The sequence below is a fragment of the Orussus abietinus genome, unplaced genomic scaffold, assembly GCF_000612105.2.
Source record: "Orussus abietinus isolate OABI.00-Male unplaced genomic scaffold, Oabi_2.0 scaffold400, whole genome shotgun sequence".
NCBI classification, from domain to species: Eukaryota; Metazoa; Arthropoda; class Insecta; order Hymenoptera; family Orussidae; genus Orussus; species Orussus abietinus.
In genome coordinates, this window is record NW_019394546.1 from 44,121 (window position 1) to 60,335 (window position 16,215).

At 36.6% G+C, this 16,215-nt stretch overlaps 1 protein-coding gene across 11 annotated transcripts; it reads right to left on the reverse strand.

Moving 5' to 3' along the window:
* Positions 1-5,677: 5,677 nt before the first annotated feature.
* LOC105702833 (START domain-containing protein 10) lies at positions 5,678-16,215 on the reverse strand. 11 transcript variants are annotated; one of them, XM_012430715.2, is made up of 10 exons: positions 16,093-16,215; positions 15,824-16,015; positions 15,547-15,718; positions 14,637-14,804; positions 13,645-13,792; positions 11,324-11,476; positions 9,875-9,999; positions 7,739-7,861; positions 7,431-7,554; positions 5,678-5,992 (listed from the first exon to the last, which is right to left on the reverse strand). In XM_012430715.2, exons 2-9 carry the CDS (start codon positions 15,904-15,906, stop codon positions 7,453-7,455), a joined length of 1,074 nt encoding a protein of 357 aa, XP_012286138.1. In that variant the 5' UTR covers positions 15,907-16,015; positions 16,093-16,215; the 3' UTR covers positions 5,678-5,992; positions 7,431-7,452. The 11 variants fall into 11 exon arrangements, with proteins under 11 accessions (XP_012286138.1, XP_012286137.1, XP_012286140.1 ...); XM_012430714.2 differs by having other exon boundaries at positions 7,421-7,554; XM_012430716.2 differs by lacking the exon at positions 5,678-5,992 and adding an exon at positions 6,436-7,354 and having other exon boundaries at positions 14,643-14,804.

A 16,215-nucleotide genomic window follows, 5' to 3' on the forward strand; every position in this document is an offset into this window, starting at 1 on the left:
CATGGACGCCAATACTATGATCCAACTGACTTTGCACATTAGTTTGCACGGTTAGGGCATGTTATGTCACCCATATCCTCTTTGGTTATCCCCAGGCACGTAAAGTCATTTCTTGTATAGGGTACATTGTCGCAAATCGGTCACCCTATTTACTTGGCAAAGGCTACAGTACCAATTCTCGATCTGCTTTCGGATGTCAGATTTCGTTTTTCTTGACGTATTTCACCCAATTTTTGGTGTGATGTTGTCTGTACTACAATTGGCAACGCCACTTTAGTATCCAAAGCGGCGTTACCATCAAAAAGAGTATAGATGAATTTTATTTTATCAACGTCGATTAAATTTCTCAGCATTTTTCATATCGCCTTAATTTGACCTAACCCTAATTAACTTAAATTAAATCGTTCCAAACATTAGAAATACGATATATAAAGTTAAGCATATGTTAATATTGTCAACTGTTTTAGAACGATTTGAGTTAATCTGGGTTAGGGTAGGTTAATAGTTGGAATTCGGCAGCCGTGAAGCAACCGGCTATCCATTAGCTACAACAATACATCAAATAATATATTATAATGGATATATTGAACTCATAATGTTCAAAATAGAATGGTACCGTCGTTTAAATAAGTATTCAACAAGATAATGCGTAAAATGATAATCACGGATACTATTACGATGAATATTTCCTCGCACATCTCCCCACAATCTTTGTACATTTTCCGTATGAACTCCACTTTCAGGATCCACAAAATTACGTACATGGTTTACTGTCTAATGTTGTATGTCTTTAAATGAATACTTAATATCAAAAACATACGTGCAACTCATCAAAATTATTTTGTTAGTAATTTTTTAATAAACAACGGGTAATCATACGGAGGGAAAAGGAGGGAAAAGGAGGGAAAAGGAGGGAAAAGGAGGGAAAAGGAGGGAAAAGGAGGGAAAAGAAAAAGAGAAGGTGGTAAGAACGGAAGCGCGCCCCCTGCGGGTTCCGCGGGGTTTCCGCGAAGCTCCCCGGGAGCCGCCCACCGCCGCCCCTAACGACCCGGAGCGGGATCATAGCGGGACGCGACTCTCCAGAGGGAGAGTCCCGTCCAATCACGAATTTATATCTTCCCGAGGACACGACCTAACTGCTCGAAAAAGCCACCTGCCGTCGCTAAGGAACCACGCAAGCCTGCCCGAGCCAATCGGCTTTTAAATATGTGGTCATTGACCAACTGACATCAGCTTTCGGAAACTTAGAGTCGGAGTCAACCAATTGGACTTCTTACTCGAGTCGAAATTAAATCTTCTATTCCTTTTGCTTATTAACTTTACCGGCAGAAATTTCAATCTCATTTAGTTCACCAAGAATCTCGCTATTCGTTTTCCTCATTAGAACCTATATGCAAGTTCTCGGAACGTTTCAATTGAACCGAAGCATAAGAAATCTTCAATTCTTCATAACATTCTTCATAACGGTCTTCAATTCTTGTATAAAATTCCAAATCGTCGCGTGAATAGGGGAAGCCGGGGTTAATTCTAACAACTTTGACGTTTCTCATTTTATTATTGACTGTAATGAGTTTTCACGATTGAAACTGCATACACATGCTAACCGAAACTTCCACTAAACGAACGTTTAGGTTTTACCGCTTTGAAAGTTGAAGAAAAATTGTTAACATTATTTTCCGTACTAAACGCCTTTATTACAATTGCTGCCGGTATACAAGACCGCGCTAAGCAGGTGCGCAAGGTGTACAAGGCACAAGGGCGGCCGAGCTAAGGGGCGGAAAAATATTACGTTTCAAATTCACAAATTTCGGCGCCCGCGCAGCGCAAATAAATTATTATTACGTAAATTTACTTAGAATTCTTGTATTTTGAATGGAAAGTAAAGGGCACAACGGTGACCACCTGCCTCAGCGCGGTCCTGCTGGTATATAGAGTGCAATTGTAACACTTGTCGGGACAAATGTAACGATACTTATTAATTTGAAAAATTAAATCAATTTTTGCAAATGAAAAGTATAATTTGACAACTACGTTAAAACACAACGGACTATATTTATTTGGGATTCGTATGGAAATAAATATAACATCTGACAGACTCGTAACCAACATGCAAGTTAAACGATAAATGTTAAACCGATCTGTTTTATTATCCATTCTGTTTATGAATTCCTTATGTGTCCAGGGCATGTTCTCATGTTCAAAAGGTCTGCCGCAAGTAAAGTTTACCGAATATTTTTATGACAATGTAAATGATTGGAGTCAACTTGACTTGTTACAACCGTCCCCGATGTATTTTGTCAAATGATTCATACAATTATAACCACTTGGAGTTATTTTAATGTAAATGCATTAAACATATTACGAACTACTTAATCGCAATGCAGTGACACGAGTAAATTACCTTTTTCCTTTGCCCCCAATTGAGTACTAACCAAAAATATTACTCACCTACGCCATTTTAAGATAAATGTCAATAACATCGGAACGCAAGGTCTAACAAACATGAAATTATTATGAGACATTCATAACGTTAACGTAAAGCTCCCATTGTCTCGGCACGTTTTTTTCAAGTTAAAAATATATATGTAACATTTGTTACAATTGTCCCGTGTTACATTCGACCTCGGTTTTCCCTGCATGAGGTTTATATGAAGTAAAAGTTTTCGACTTGAGTATGGATGAATAATATACTATTATACAGTTTCTGTAAATTTGATGACATTAAAATGTAAAATATAATTAATTACCTGCAATACGGCACAGACTTATTTATTCACTGAGAGAGATTTATAGTTATCGTTCCTCAAAATATGGGGAAGAAACAACCCCAACATAAACTTATTGTTATTTTCACATGCTAAAATATTGTTCCAATAACTAAATAGATTAAGTCTAATGCCAACTATTGCGACATTATATTATATATAATTGGTCTACATTATAAGTGTAAATTTGAGGTGTAATCTCCCAATCGGTGATAATATCGATGGGCCTCATATGTTAACCCAAAACATAACCATAATTATGAGATACTAGCCCGTGTAGGTACTTACTCCTTTCACGTCAGCTCGATAGCACTAGATCGTGACAAGTCCTTTGACTATAAAAGTACGGACTGCTAGTTGCTAACTTGACCCAGGCAGGTTGCCAGGATACCAACGCCATCGTGGACCAAAAACTAATGATTTCGTATACCCCGGAGTTGTAACTTAAATTCTCAACGATGTAGATTCGCGTTTAATTAAGGGAAATGGACCGCTACTGTTTGGTTAAAAGCTGTCAAAGCACAAAACATCAGAGGAAAAATAAAAAGAAAGGCGCAAACATCCCATTTCAAGGTATCAGATTAAGTGATACCTTATTTATAAACAACTAACTTTCTTTCTCCGAGCAATGCAAAGCTTTGAAGTGAATTTCCAAACATATCGAGATTTAGATATACGTGGAACGGCATTTGGAAATAAAATTCCATAGGTACTGAATAAAATGATTTTCGATATGAATATCGGAACATCTTCCCGCTCTGAACTCGAGTAGAAATGCTAGAGGTAAAGTGACTCCAAATCTAGCTTATTTTTTAGTATCTCCTTGACTTAAAGAGCCGGCCCCGTGGATTACGTTATCTCGATCGAAATAATTATATTTGAATTTTCTTTCCGTTTGGTCTATGACTCGAGCCTGCCTTACGATTCATGCTGGTCTCGCTTTTCGAGCTGTCAATGCATGATAAAATACGATCGGTTAGCAGTCCATACCTATATAGTCAAAGGATAAGTCAACTCCGTAGATTGCCTGCAACTTCAAGGACCAAACACCCGCAACAAATAGTAATGCACCACGCCGCGCTGCCTATGCTGAACACGTTTCGACGCGTTTGGCTTTGTTCTGACGCGAAAAGGAAGTATATTTGAGGATCACGTGGTTTAATATAGACGATTTGATTGGCTAAGTTTACGTACTAATATATATTTACCCAACCGCGTGTATTTATATGTATCAATATGTAAATTTACATACATGGTAAAAGCCTTACATGCCATGAGAAAAATTACAATGTAATATTACGTTTAATTCAAGTAAAAGTACACTGATGCTGTAAATGTACAATGTCACGGACACTCGTACATTTCCTGATATGTAATTCTTCCATTTTGTTTTTTTTTTAATGTAAAACTTCAGTTATGTGATGTGTAAAAATGTATGTAAATTTTCATAGTTTTTCTTTTTTTTTTTCAGGGTATAATCACTAAACCGCTCGGAGAAATCTGCAAGATTCCCCGGCCTCGCCAGCCACGTAGCACCATCCACTCCCGCCCGCTTCTCCCGCGCGCGCACCCTCATTCGCCCACGTACATACATAAATACAGGTACTCACCGTCCACAGCAGCAGCAGCAGCATTGGTGGCGACGATTACGACAGCGGAAGTGCACAAGTTCTCATTCTGAATCAAATATTAGACACTCATTTCGCATTTTCTTCTAAACTTTATTTTTCTTTTGCTGCGTGTTTCTAATATGCGCATTTGACGTGCAACCTGACTACTGAAGACTGAGATTAAAGCTTATACAAAATCAAAATGATATCACGAGACATCATTTTGGCCGCGACGGTTTCCTCATATATGTATAAGTATCTGCAAGTAATATAGAGGGTGTAACAGAACTCGTAGCGATGGTTTATATTGCGCTATCCTTGTTGAAAAAGTAGTCGCAAGTTCCTGTACTATTTTTTCCGACAGTGCATAAATTTCCAATAATAATTGAGTGAAGCACAGCCGCAAAATCGTGTTCCCGAACAGAAGGCATAGCGGAGAGGACGTCGGGAAGGCTGCTACATTGCGGACAGCCGAATGCAGCCCTACATCTATATGTCGTTTCCGTATAATAATTATAAAGAAATCGAAGCAAAATTTCAGAAATCTCCTAAATTCATGGTTTTTGATGCCCCGATTGACTGCAGAGTGCCACCCTGCGCCATCTGTGATTTTAGTGTCAACTAAATTTTCTCCCAAAGATCTCGCGTTACCTCCGTTTTACCACAGAAGCGCATGCCATTTTTTTTGCCTTCATCCCGTTCAAGTGCGAGTTTCTCGATTACTAGAGTGTTCTAAATTGTTGCACAATTGTCCTGACACCTTCGTTTCTCATATCGCAGCCTTCGACACTTGTATATCGATCGAAATATGAGAGCTCAACGCCATTTTGGTTCTGGTCTAGGCTAAGTCAAACAATTTTTTGTCGAAAATCCATATTTTGAAAGCTTCAGGACAATTCTTATGTGATCACGAGTCATGTGTCAATGTTTCAGGCAATTCAATCCAATACCCCTCAAAAATAGTGTCTTATTCGAGTCGACTGATTGGAGAAGGGTTTCACTTCACCTTAACCCTTTGACTACTAAGAGCGCCTAAAGGCGCCCGACGTTTGGTCCAATATTGCCTGCTCGTCAGACGAATTTCGCCCTTACGTTGAAATGGCTCCGTGTTCAAAGGGTTAAGGTCTCAATAATCATGTGCTAGAGAAAAGTTTCATAAATACTTTGACGCTTCAGAGGCCAGATTCACATCATCTTAATAAGGAGGATTAGGATTCTCGAAGGAGTAGAATCGCAATTATAATATTTTCGATCTTGCGTAAAGAAAATCGTCGCATAGAGTCTAAAAAATGTCTTCTCGGGTGCAGCATGAATGGAATCATTTTTATTAAATGGATTAAACAATCGTCGCGTTCATTTCGATACATTTGGCATAATTAGCAGACTTGGTGATAGATGCCTTCCACCCTCGCCGATCGAGCGTCCTTATCTTTGAAACCCTTCCCGTAACTCTTCGTCACTGGACATCCATTTTCATTCTTTGACGGGAAAAACGTGAAATTTCGTTGTATCCTCTCAAGCGAATTGTCAGTGATGTTTTCGTCAGGCCTGTTGTTTAGGAAGGAGCGAGACCCGAGAAATCCAAGGTCTTGACCTGGGAAGGCTTCCGAGATCACACTGAAATTTACGAAATTCCATGTCATCGATAACGAACTTCTACTAGATCTTTGAATTCTTTAAAAACGATCCCAAGATCCTTCGAGATCATCCAGACATTGAAATTACTTTACATTTTTTCTTTTAAATTAAATTTGATAGGCGTCTCGTTCTTCCAAGTCTTCTATTTGTTGAAAATTTTTGTTCGAGATACAGTTGAAAACTACCCTGACATCTTTGTCTCTCATATTAGAGCCTTCAATACTCGTATACCGATCGAAATATGAGTGCACGACGCCATTTTGGTCTGGTCTAGGCTAAGTTAAAACATTTTTGTTCGAAAATATCGAAAATCCAAATTTTCCAAGTGCCAGGACAATTCGTAGGTGATCACACGTCATGTGCCAAAGTTTCGGTCAATTCGATCTGATATCTTTAAAAAAAAAAAAGTGTCTTATTCAAATCGACTGATTTGAGGGGGATTTCACTTCACCTGAAAGGCTATTCCGTAATTTGGAAATGAAATGTCTTGAAAAAATATCGACCATAGTCATACTATATTTCGAACAGATATTATTAACAGTGAATCTCTAGTTACGTTACTTTTCTTTCTGTGAATCTATGGTAAGGTAATTGTATCTGCAATTAAAAAATAAGTAGAGATTTAATACCACGATTATTCTTAACCTCCTGAGGATATGGAGCACGGGGGTACATGGAGTGTATAGGAACTTTGGATCCCTCTAAATTTTCTTCTCTTATTTCTAATACATTCGAAAATGTCTCTCTCCTAGTTCGAAAAAATACATATCAAAATGATTGAAAATACTTCCAAATTTCATATTAAATAACAAGTTTGAAAAGAAGAATTCTTATTTTACTTCCCGTGATCTTAACACTAAACCTATCGAGAACTTATACCTCTATTTTGAATACAACTTAAAAGTGGTCATTTGACCGACCATGATAAATTTAGGTAGCGTTAACCCTTTTAGTGCCGAACAACGATATATCGTCGTTTTACAAGTGCTAACGACTTCGGCCAGCACTAAAAGGGTTAAAGTATGTATCTACAAGTTAGAATGGTATTATAAATATTATATTAAAACAACAAACATTTATTGCATATCAATGAACTCGCAGTGTTTAAATATAACGCGTAAAACTTATTAGATCTAATTAACACTGTTCAATGTCGCGTTCGATGACATTGTCATTGTATTAACCAAAATATAAGCGTTGTTCCTTGACTAACAATGAAATGTATCGACGAATATCACGTCAGATGGTCAGATGGAGAAGGATCCAAAGTTATCAATAGGTGGCCACCTCTCCCAGATTCACCCATACGAGGAGTACCGCAATTTGATGTCAGAACGATGACTACAACGGATAAGAAGAAGAGAGATAAAAAAAGAAATAATCGTTAGAAGAAGCGAAAAATATTACCGGTGCTCACCACAGTGATAATCTTTTCGCGACTAGTCGCTGTCCATGAAAATACTGTCTTTCTCGGACGCGTCCTTCAAGCTCGACTCGTCGACGAAGTTCTTCAAATTTTTTTCCTCCTGCGACTTGACACACTGCAAACCCCGCATTTCGTATCAATCGAATTTTACGAATTTCCAATTACCTAGCAACGTTCTAATAATTATAAATTAATTATGTCTGGCCGACGTAATTGTCGTGAAAAAACCTTCAAATTGCGTGTCCAAGGTAATTCAAGGTAATCGGTGAAAAATCGGTCACGAAGATTATTTTTCTTACCTCCTCGACCTTCATTCGCGGCGCCGCGATTTGCTCCGGAAAATGCCACGGCTTCAAATTCGGATTATTGCGCGACTTCCAGCTCAGGTAGCCCACGGAGGCTTTGTGCAACTTCTTCACCATCTGAAAAGGTATTTAGAAAGAGATCCGTGCTATGTCATGTTTTTGCCCCAGAGTTACCGGAGTCTTTAGGTCCTACTACTTTTCGAGGAATCTTTCATTCGTGAATTTCCGATATTCCATTTTCTCAGGTCGGACAAAGGAAGGGAGAAAGACGTAATAGGTGCTTAAAGATGATTCGAACGTATTTACGCGTCGATTCGTATGTAGATAGGAACAAGAAACGGATGCGTGGCCGCCACGCGCGTTGGAAGTGAGACTTATAAGTTAATGGGAATTCTTATTAATTGTTCTTAATCATTATTTCTCGAAATGCTCTTACGCGTTCGGTAATAGTTGTTTTAAGCATAACACTGCTAACATCCGAAAGTAAATATAAATATTAATTAACTACGAAAAATAACGGAAAGATTAAATTTCTGGTGGCTAACGGGAATGACCCGCGTCCGTTGTCATCAGTGGGCCGATGTTTCGCAAACGTTGTAGTTCGCTTCATGAAATGCCATCGTTCCCGAAAGCAACCACAAATTTAAGGAACAACTCAGACCACGGAAGTCTAACATTCATAACGGAAACGTTTACGCAAATTGGGCCAATGCTAACACATTAGGATTGGTTGGAAATTAGTCATTTACAGAAAGAAAACAAAAGCGTTTCACTTTCCATTATATTTTCCTTTTGACATTCGAACTTATACATGCATTGCCGCGATAAAAAGTTTCATTTTAGAAATTCTTTTCTCGTCAAATTTCATTTAATCGAGCTGCTACGATCTGCAGAAATGGTCCAAGTCGAAAATGTTTACCTCATGTACACGGAAAGAAAGAATGGCCAGGAAAACCACAATTGGGATAACCGTAACCATGTTGCAAGGCAATATATGGGATAGCCTTGCCAGGAGATTGTGACAATCATAGCAACACGGTAAAAGAACAGAGTAACGGTTTACTTCACCGTTTAGTCGAGGTAACTCCAAAGTACTAGTTATTGCAATATTATGCTTATCGTAACAACTAATATTCGTAATAGCTAATATTACCGTTCCAATTACAAAAATGGTAATCACTACTGCAACTTTTTAGAGCAGCGTCGCGAATACAGCAACTATTGAAAATGTTTCATTTACTATTCGATATAATCAGTCTCATCATTGTGTGGCTCGTAATACAACAATAATTTAGGCATGTTGCTATAATAATTTGTATCCAAATAATTTTTTTCCGTGTAGCCTAAACAACCTCTGAAATAGTCCAATGTTCAACATACGAAGAATGGGGTAACACTAGAACTACCAAGACCAGTCAAAATGACTAGTTTCAAATGGTCTATCCTATAGAAAAAAAATTCCGCCGGTAGTTCTAGTGTTAAATACCTCCTGAGGTATACGCTGCATGCGTAAATAGCTAATTACCCTGTCACATATTTAACATTGTTGATCAGATATGAAGCAATTCATTCTTATAAACGAATGTAAATTATGTTTAGAATGCATAATAATGTAGGTTGCTTCACGGAAGATGACGATTATATGAGACGCGTCATTGATTGCCTTTGTTTCTACTTCATTCGGTTTATATTTATGATGAATGAATTGTTCTTATTCTTATACATGTAGATAGTAGTACAATGTCTTATCCGAAGAATGACGATAGCACGAAATGCGTTACACTTTTTTCATTTATTTCCAACGCGTACCCTGCAATAGAAATTGTTTATCACAGAGACGTTGCAATATATCGCGAATTACTATTAAATAACATAGTACGCTAGAATTGTTTTAATTAACTTCATAGGCTTGCCGACTAAAAACTGAATTAGTTACTTGAAGGTGTTAGCAGTGGACATGAATGTCTTCCCGCAGATATGGTGTCGCAAGTGCGTGATGGGAAGACGTTTATGTCCATCAGTGTACTAACAATAAGTAGCAAGATATGAGTAAGCTGGATTGGTAAAAACGGCGGGCAACTTACCGCCTACTTACAAGGGAGATAACAAATAATCATCCGACGATCGTACCTTTGGTGCGTAGATTTGCGTGACTTTGTTGACCAACCATACGGGCAATTTTCCATGGGGATCCGTGTGGGAAACATAACCGAGTTCCGAGCCGTCGCCATTTCTAGATGGCCTTACGATGTATCCTTGCATTCGATCAACAACTTATTATTATATTTCGATTTATTTACAGGTAAATATGGTATTTAGGGAACCCACGTCCGATGATCTTGAACTTGAAATATTCTTGTTAAGGTCACTTTCCTAACTGACCTCTACAAAGTTTTAGCCGTCACTTGTTAACAAGTTAGTAACAAAATAACTTTTATAAGTGGAACGTACCTTTTCACCACCGGATATACATTTAAAGACTTAGCATGTAGTACATTAGCATATGTTGACGTTGTTTCTACATTTTCCTATCTGACTCTATAATATTTCATTTCCATGGTATTCTAAATTGTTCGAGCTATGTCCTAAAACTCTTCATTTTCGAATCTAAACCTTCAAAAAGCGTAAAACATCGAAAACCTGCACGGGCCACGCCGTTTTGATTCCAGTCCATGATAAATAAACAAATTTTGGATGAAAAATGAAATTTCATGAGTTTCAGGATCTACCAGAGGGCCACCGTATTCACGTGGTGAAATTTGAAACAAATCGGAACACCCAATTCGGAGAATACTTTAATCAACCATTTGACCTCTCCGATTTATGTAGGCTAACTCTTTCATATCACCCAGGTAAACACCTGAGACTCTGTCCATGCCAGGTCAAAGTCAAGGTCATTGGAGGTGGATCCCCTAAAAACCCCAGTTTTATCAGATATCTAGACATGTCCTCTACTATCTGCGTTTAATAGATGCATATCGTCATTATATATGTTTTCATATATTGTTGCATCACCGTCATATTGGTAGTAATGCGATTTGCGACCGTTACTACAATATTTTTCGGGTTTCGGAGAAACAGTCAATTAAACCACGAATTCTATATCAGAAAGCAAGAAAAAGAGGAAAGAAAGATTTAGGAAATGCACTATCGATGGTTCTTTTTGAGATATCATTTCTCATGGCCGTACAAATCATCATATACAAATTCCATCGTGTACATAGCACTTAAAAATTGATTTACATTCCAAAACAAGGAAAAATAATTTCTCGTAAGTAAGTTACTCGCAAATCGTAGTTATGTCACTTTTAACTACACTCTACAAGGTGCGTTTCAATAATTCAATTAAAACGGTAGATTCGAGTGTATTTACATTGTCTTCCAATTACGCGATCCGAGATATGAACTTTTGTACGAAAATGAAAAAATAACGTTCTGGCAAAGGATAATTTCGAAGTTCCACCGAGATAACCGACTAATTGCAATGGAATATTTTGTCTCAACGTTGTATAGAGAAGACATAGATGTTTCAGAAGGACTAGCAAAGAAAATCGGCGATTTTCTCAATCGATGATTTACCTGTAAGATACGAAGTAGCTCTGACGAAATGCTTTCGCGGGGGATAATTTTTGTGGTAAATGGAATGATTAATAATGAGTTGCTCCAGTCCCGTGTCTAGCCAGGATCGCTGCAGGACGAAGTCTCTGTTCTTCAACGGCGACGGACAAGCCACTGGAATAGTTTACATTTAATTATATAGATTTATCATTACGAGTTTCAGCGGTTTATTTATGGCCCTAAGTCAGGGTTGGGTAAGTATAATACGTCAAGTAACATACGTGGTTTTCTACACGTATATTACAACGTATAATACGTCCCTAGTTTTCTACGCAGGCACAAAGTATATTACCCCAAACTAAACGTGCAAAGCGCATGCGCGATATCGGCAATAGCCAATGAGAGTCCACCTATTTACCTCTAAGTGATATTCTCATTGGCTATTAAGAGGATTGCGCTTTTCGCTTCCACAAATCCGCGCACATTCGAAATCAGCCTTAGAAATTTCAAATATATGCATATACGTGCATTTAACGTTTGTTTATAACGGCTGATAACGGCTATTTGAAGTCGTAAGATTCGTAACCAATATTTATATCAAAATGTATGAAGGTGGAAGATGAAAAAGTAAATTATGGGATGAAACAAATCGACAACATAAATGTTTATAACCCAGCGAATACCGCATGCCCTACGTCTGTCTTGTCCGCCATATTTGATATGTTTTCTCCTGGTTCTCTACGTTTTCTACGGTAAACTACTCGATTTACGTAATATACGTCAAAAATCTCAAAAATCGTGAAATTACCCAACCCTGGCCCTAGTAACCGTAGCCAGAAAGTCGTGAATGATCGTCACGCTACGTGAAATATGTGAAGCTTAATAGATTTTTACGATTCCTATAGATGGCGATACTAGTGACGTTGTTTTTGCCCAATTTTGCCAACCTGTTTTACCGCTTCTTATCGTGCAATGAACGCAAGATTTAAACATATTTGGCACATGTTCGATGTGTGCTCGAAGCGACAAGCGTTCAAGTCTCTGGATGAAATAAAATTCAATGACATTTCAGTTTAAAGCACAAATAATTGTTTCAATAATTTTAAATTTAATTCTTTCCTGTTGTATATGACTAATCTTTTATTTCCCCTACTTATTTTTAATTTAGTATTGCTATATCATAAAACACAGAAAATTAAAACAAAATATTGAGTCGGAAAAAATTCATTATCCAAAAATCCATCGACTTTTCCCTGACATAACCTAATACCTTACATATTAGGTTATGGGTATACCCGAGGTATACTCCTAGCATATGATTGTTTTGGTGCTCGTCAAATAAAATATTATTTTCAAATTTAGTCTCTAATTTTTGTATCGGTTTCGATATAGTTTTTAATATTTGTCTTCGGTTTGAGGAAGCAGAAAATCTTGTATATGCAACATATGTGAAACCAAATGTACTGTGCCATTTGGCAAACAGATTTTAGCTGGGATTTTAATGGAGTGAATGTTCTACTATATTTGGCAAAAATATTTAATGATTTAAGCTTTTTATGGGAAGGGAGCAACTGGAGCTATTTTTGCAATTAATTGAATAAAAATAAATGTATTTGATTAAGTTTTTGTATACCGAGGGTTTATTTTGAGGGGATTATAATAAGACAAATTGGATATATTGGGTCATTATGATTTTAGATCTCAGGCATAAAGTCAAAACTTTCAGCGCAACTTCACAAGGAGAAAACTTAAAAAAAAGCAGCAGTTGCACAGTTTGAAAAAATATTTGAAACAAAGTATTTTAAGTTTCCCGAAAACTAACAGTTTGGATGTTATAGACATTTTAAACACATCGGATGTAGATGAATATGATCTAGATTTTAGTGGGCTATTTCACAAATGAAATGGGCCTGCTGTTTGGAGAAGAGAGATTGCTGATTATCTTATAGAAAAATGAGTGGCAGAAACGTTTATATATTTATTCCAACTTGTCACAGATGGCAAAGGATTATTTTAGTACACTTATTACTTCCGTACCCACTGAAAGATAGTTTTCGAAGGCTGGTTTAACTGTTACCAAAATTAGAAACGGGCTTAACGAAGCAACCACGAAAGTAGTAGTGTTCATAATTTACTAATATCGTTAATGATCATCTACTCCAAAATATGAATGAATCCAAATCATAAGTGTACTCGTGCAGCTCACGGAAAGTCATTTCATTAAATTGATTTTATTTTATTTTAAGCTGGAGGTATCAAATCTGGAGTTTATCGAACAAAGAGGGTTTCTAGGAATATAGGAGACTAGATGATTTTTATTTTTCACATAATCTCGTACTTACCCGAGTAGTAGCCGATGTCGTTATTGGGGTTGAAAAAACCTATATCCTTTGATTCGATCATGTGCGTATCCCAAACCCTTCTATACTCAGGGTCGTGCAGAACGTCGTACAAAGTCTCGGGCGATACATCCGGAAACCTCGTTCTTATCTAAGATGTTTACATATTATTTAATTAGTTTAACAAATGTTAGTGGCTTTACCTAATGCGAAGATCCCAACTAAAGTCGAAGTCTTTTCTAAGTAAGAATTATTGATCGAATATTTTCAGAATCAAGGGGGTTCAAAATTCACTTTTTTGTGAACGAGTTTATCGATATGTTGCACTTTTTCACTCATTTCTAAGGCTAATTCAATAAATATTGCTCAATTAAGATAGCATGCCATATGTGTCCTTCGCAGATGTACCTTTGATGCTGAACTTTCTACATCTGATAGACCAGTCAAAGAATGGCAAGACTGCATTCGGTCTAACAAAATTTGGCAAGTAAATAATCTTTCTTACTTTCACTTACTTTACATCCGAAAAGAATGTAGAATGAGACTGGTTGCATGAAGTATGTCTAGGTACTTATAAAAAAGCCCACTGTCGATTAATTATCCCTTTAGTAAAAAAAATGATGCTTCTGGTCCAGACATACATCAATCAAAATTTCACAAATTGCTTGGACTGATTTTATAAATTAGGTAATAACAAATTTTATTGATAAACTTGTATGGCAACGAATCAACTTCAAACCCCCTTAAGACTTGAATTTCTACTGAAATTCTATTGAGTCATATGAATATTGTCTTAATTTGCATATTTTTTTAATCTTTGTTATTTTGTTTAAATTGACAAACGTCTCATTAGAAAAAGAAACAATTGCTCTTGGCAATCTAAAACATTACAGGATTAATTAAGGATAATCAATTTTTCCTATTAATCCATAGAAAGTTGTATAGTAATAAATAATTGGAGATGTGGAAGGATAAGAGTAACGAGCTGAACTGACTTTCACCATTCTGAAACTAATTCCAGGGACAGATTTAGTCCACACCGACATATCAGGCTTGTTGTAATCCAACCTCCAGTCATTGTTATTATCGTACAGCTGCTTTAACTTTTCGAAATCTTTATCTTCTGCAATTTTGACGGCACCAACCTCCATTCCGGTGTGATCCTGAATGTACAGAAAATCATTTCACTATCAAAAACACTACAAACATCTTTTGCTAGTTTATTTATATTCATGTAAAAAACTCACATTTTTGTTTCATAAGGATTTTGTAAAGAAATTATATAAAGTTATGTCAATTCAACAATGGTAAATGACATACAGTTAACACTGCAAACACTAATCAACAAATAATTCAATTATTCATGAAAAAAGAGATTATTAGTAATCAATTACTCGAAGTTTTTAGTTTCAATGCAATTAAAGATTATATTTGGTTGTATGACTTATTTAAAATCAATACTAATAGTTTTCATTATCATTATAAAAATAACTATTGTTTAAACGATGTATATAAATTAACCTAAGATTATATTTCAAAATATTGGTTTTTAACCCAATGTAATATAACATTGTGTGCGAGCTGCAGAGTAAATAAGGTAATTACTCCACATTAGGATTAATAAAGAAGCAATATGTAAACTAATTCTAACTTTATTAATAAAAATAAACATTAAGATTATATAATAAATAAGAAGAAAGGCAGAATAGAACGGTATAACGCATTAGAAATTTAAACACGTGCACACACATAATTAATGTATTAATCACCAAAGAAAAGAATTATTAATATGTTTATGATTAATATTGTGTTTTGCTTAGGTGATTAAAATTATTTAAATATCATGTTAACAAATACATAAAAATATTTCAAGAGATTAAAATCCCTAATAATTGTATATCTTACTTTATTTTTCCATAACACAAATGAAAAACTGCAATTCTGTGCTCTTGTTAATGATAACAAGAAACAGGTCGAGTTCATTCTTGAAATACATTCCTCAATGGCGAGACATGGAAGCTTAAAGTAATATGTACCATTTGTTGCATTACATCCGAGGTGGATCTCTGTAGCAATCCTGACACACAGATCAGAAACTCAGAAAGGGATCGGTGGGAGGATTACTTCTTCGAAACGTTGAATCGCTTCACGCAATGAAGTATAGTAAGAATTATTACTTAACTGGAGTGAATAACAAGACAGTAAACAAACCAGCCGATACTTTTTACTTAGAGAAACATTCGGCCCACTGACAGCGTATACCATTGCTCATATTTACGATTCTCACAAATTATGCTCCACTACGGTTTTCCTGACATCTCTAACTCGTCTGATTCAAATATTTCCGATAAACCAAACCGGAAGCGCCTAAATACTAAAATAATGCCAGAAAGAATATGCCGTTAGGGTTCGCATTGGAACTGCAATTAACATTTTCCGAATATATCCTACCATACTCGACCAACACAAAACACGGGTCGACCGACATGGACGGAGCGCACTAACAGCTGCTGACAGCGTTCTCAGGGCTACACTAAGCTGCACTCAGCTGCACTGGCGTAGAATAGCACCGCT

Coding starts and splice junctions, on each gene's coding strand:
- LOC105702833 (XM_012430715.2), bottom strand. CDS start 15,906: ATGGTATACGCTGTCAGTGGGCCGAATGTTTCTCTAAGTAAAAAGTAT. Junction 11,477..13,644: donor CGACATCGGCTACTACTCGG/GTAAGTACGAGA, acceptor AAACTATTCCAG/TGGCTTGTCCGTCGCCGTTG. Junction 7,862..9,874: donor CGCAAATCTACGCACCAAAG/GTACGATCGTCG, acceptor ATACCTTTTCAG/ATGGTGAAGAAGTTGCACAA.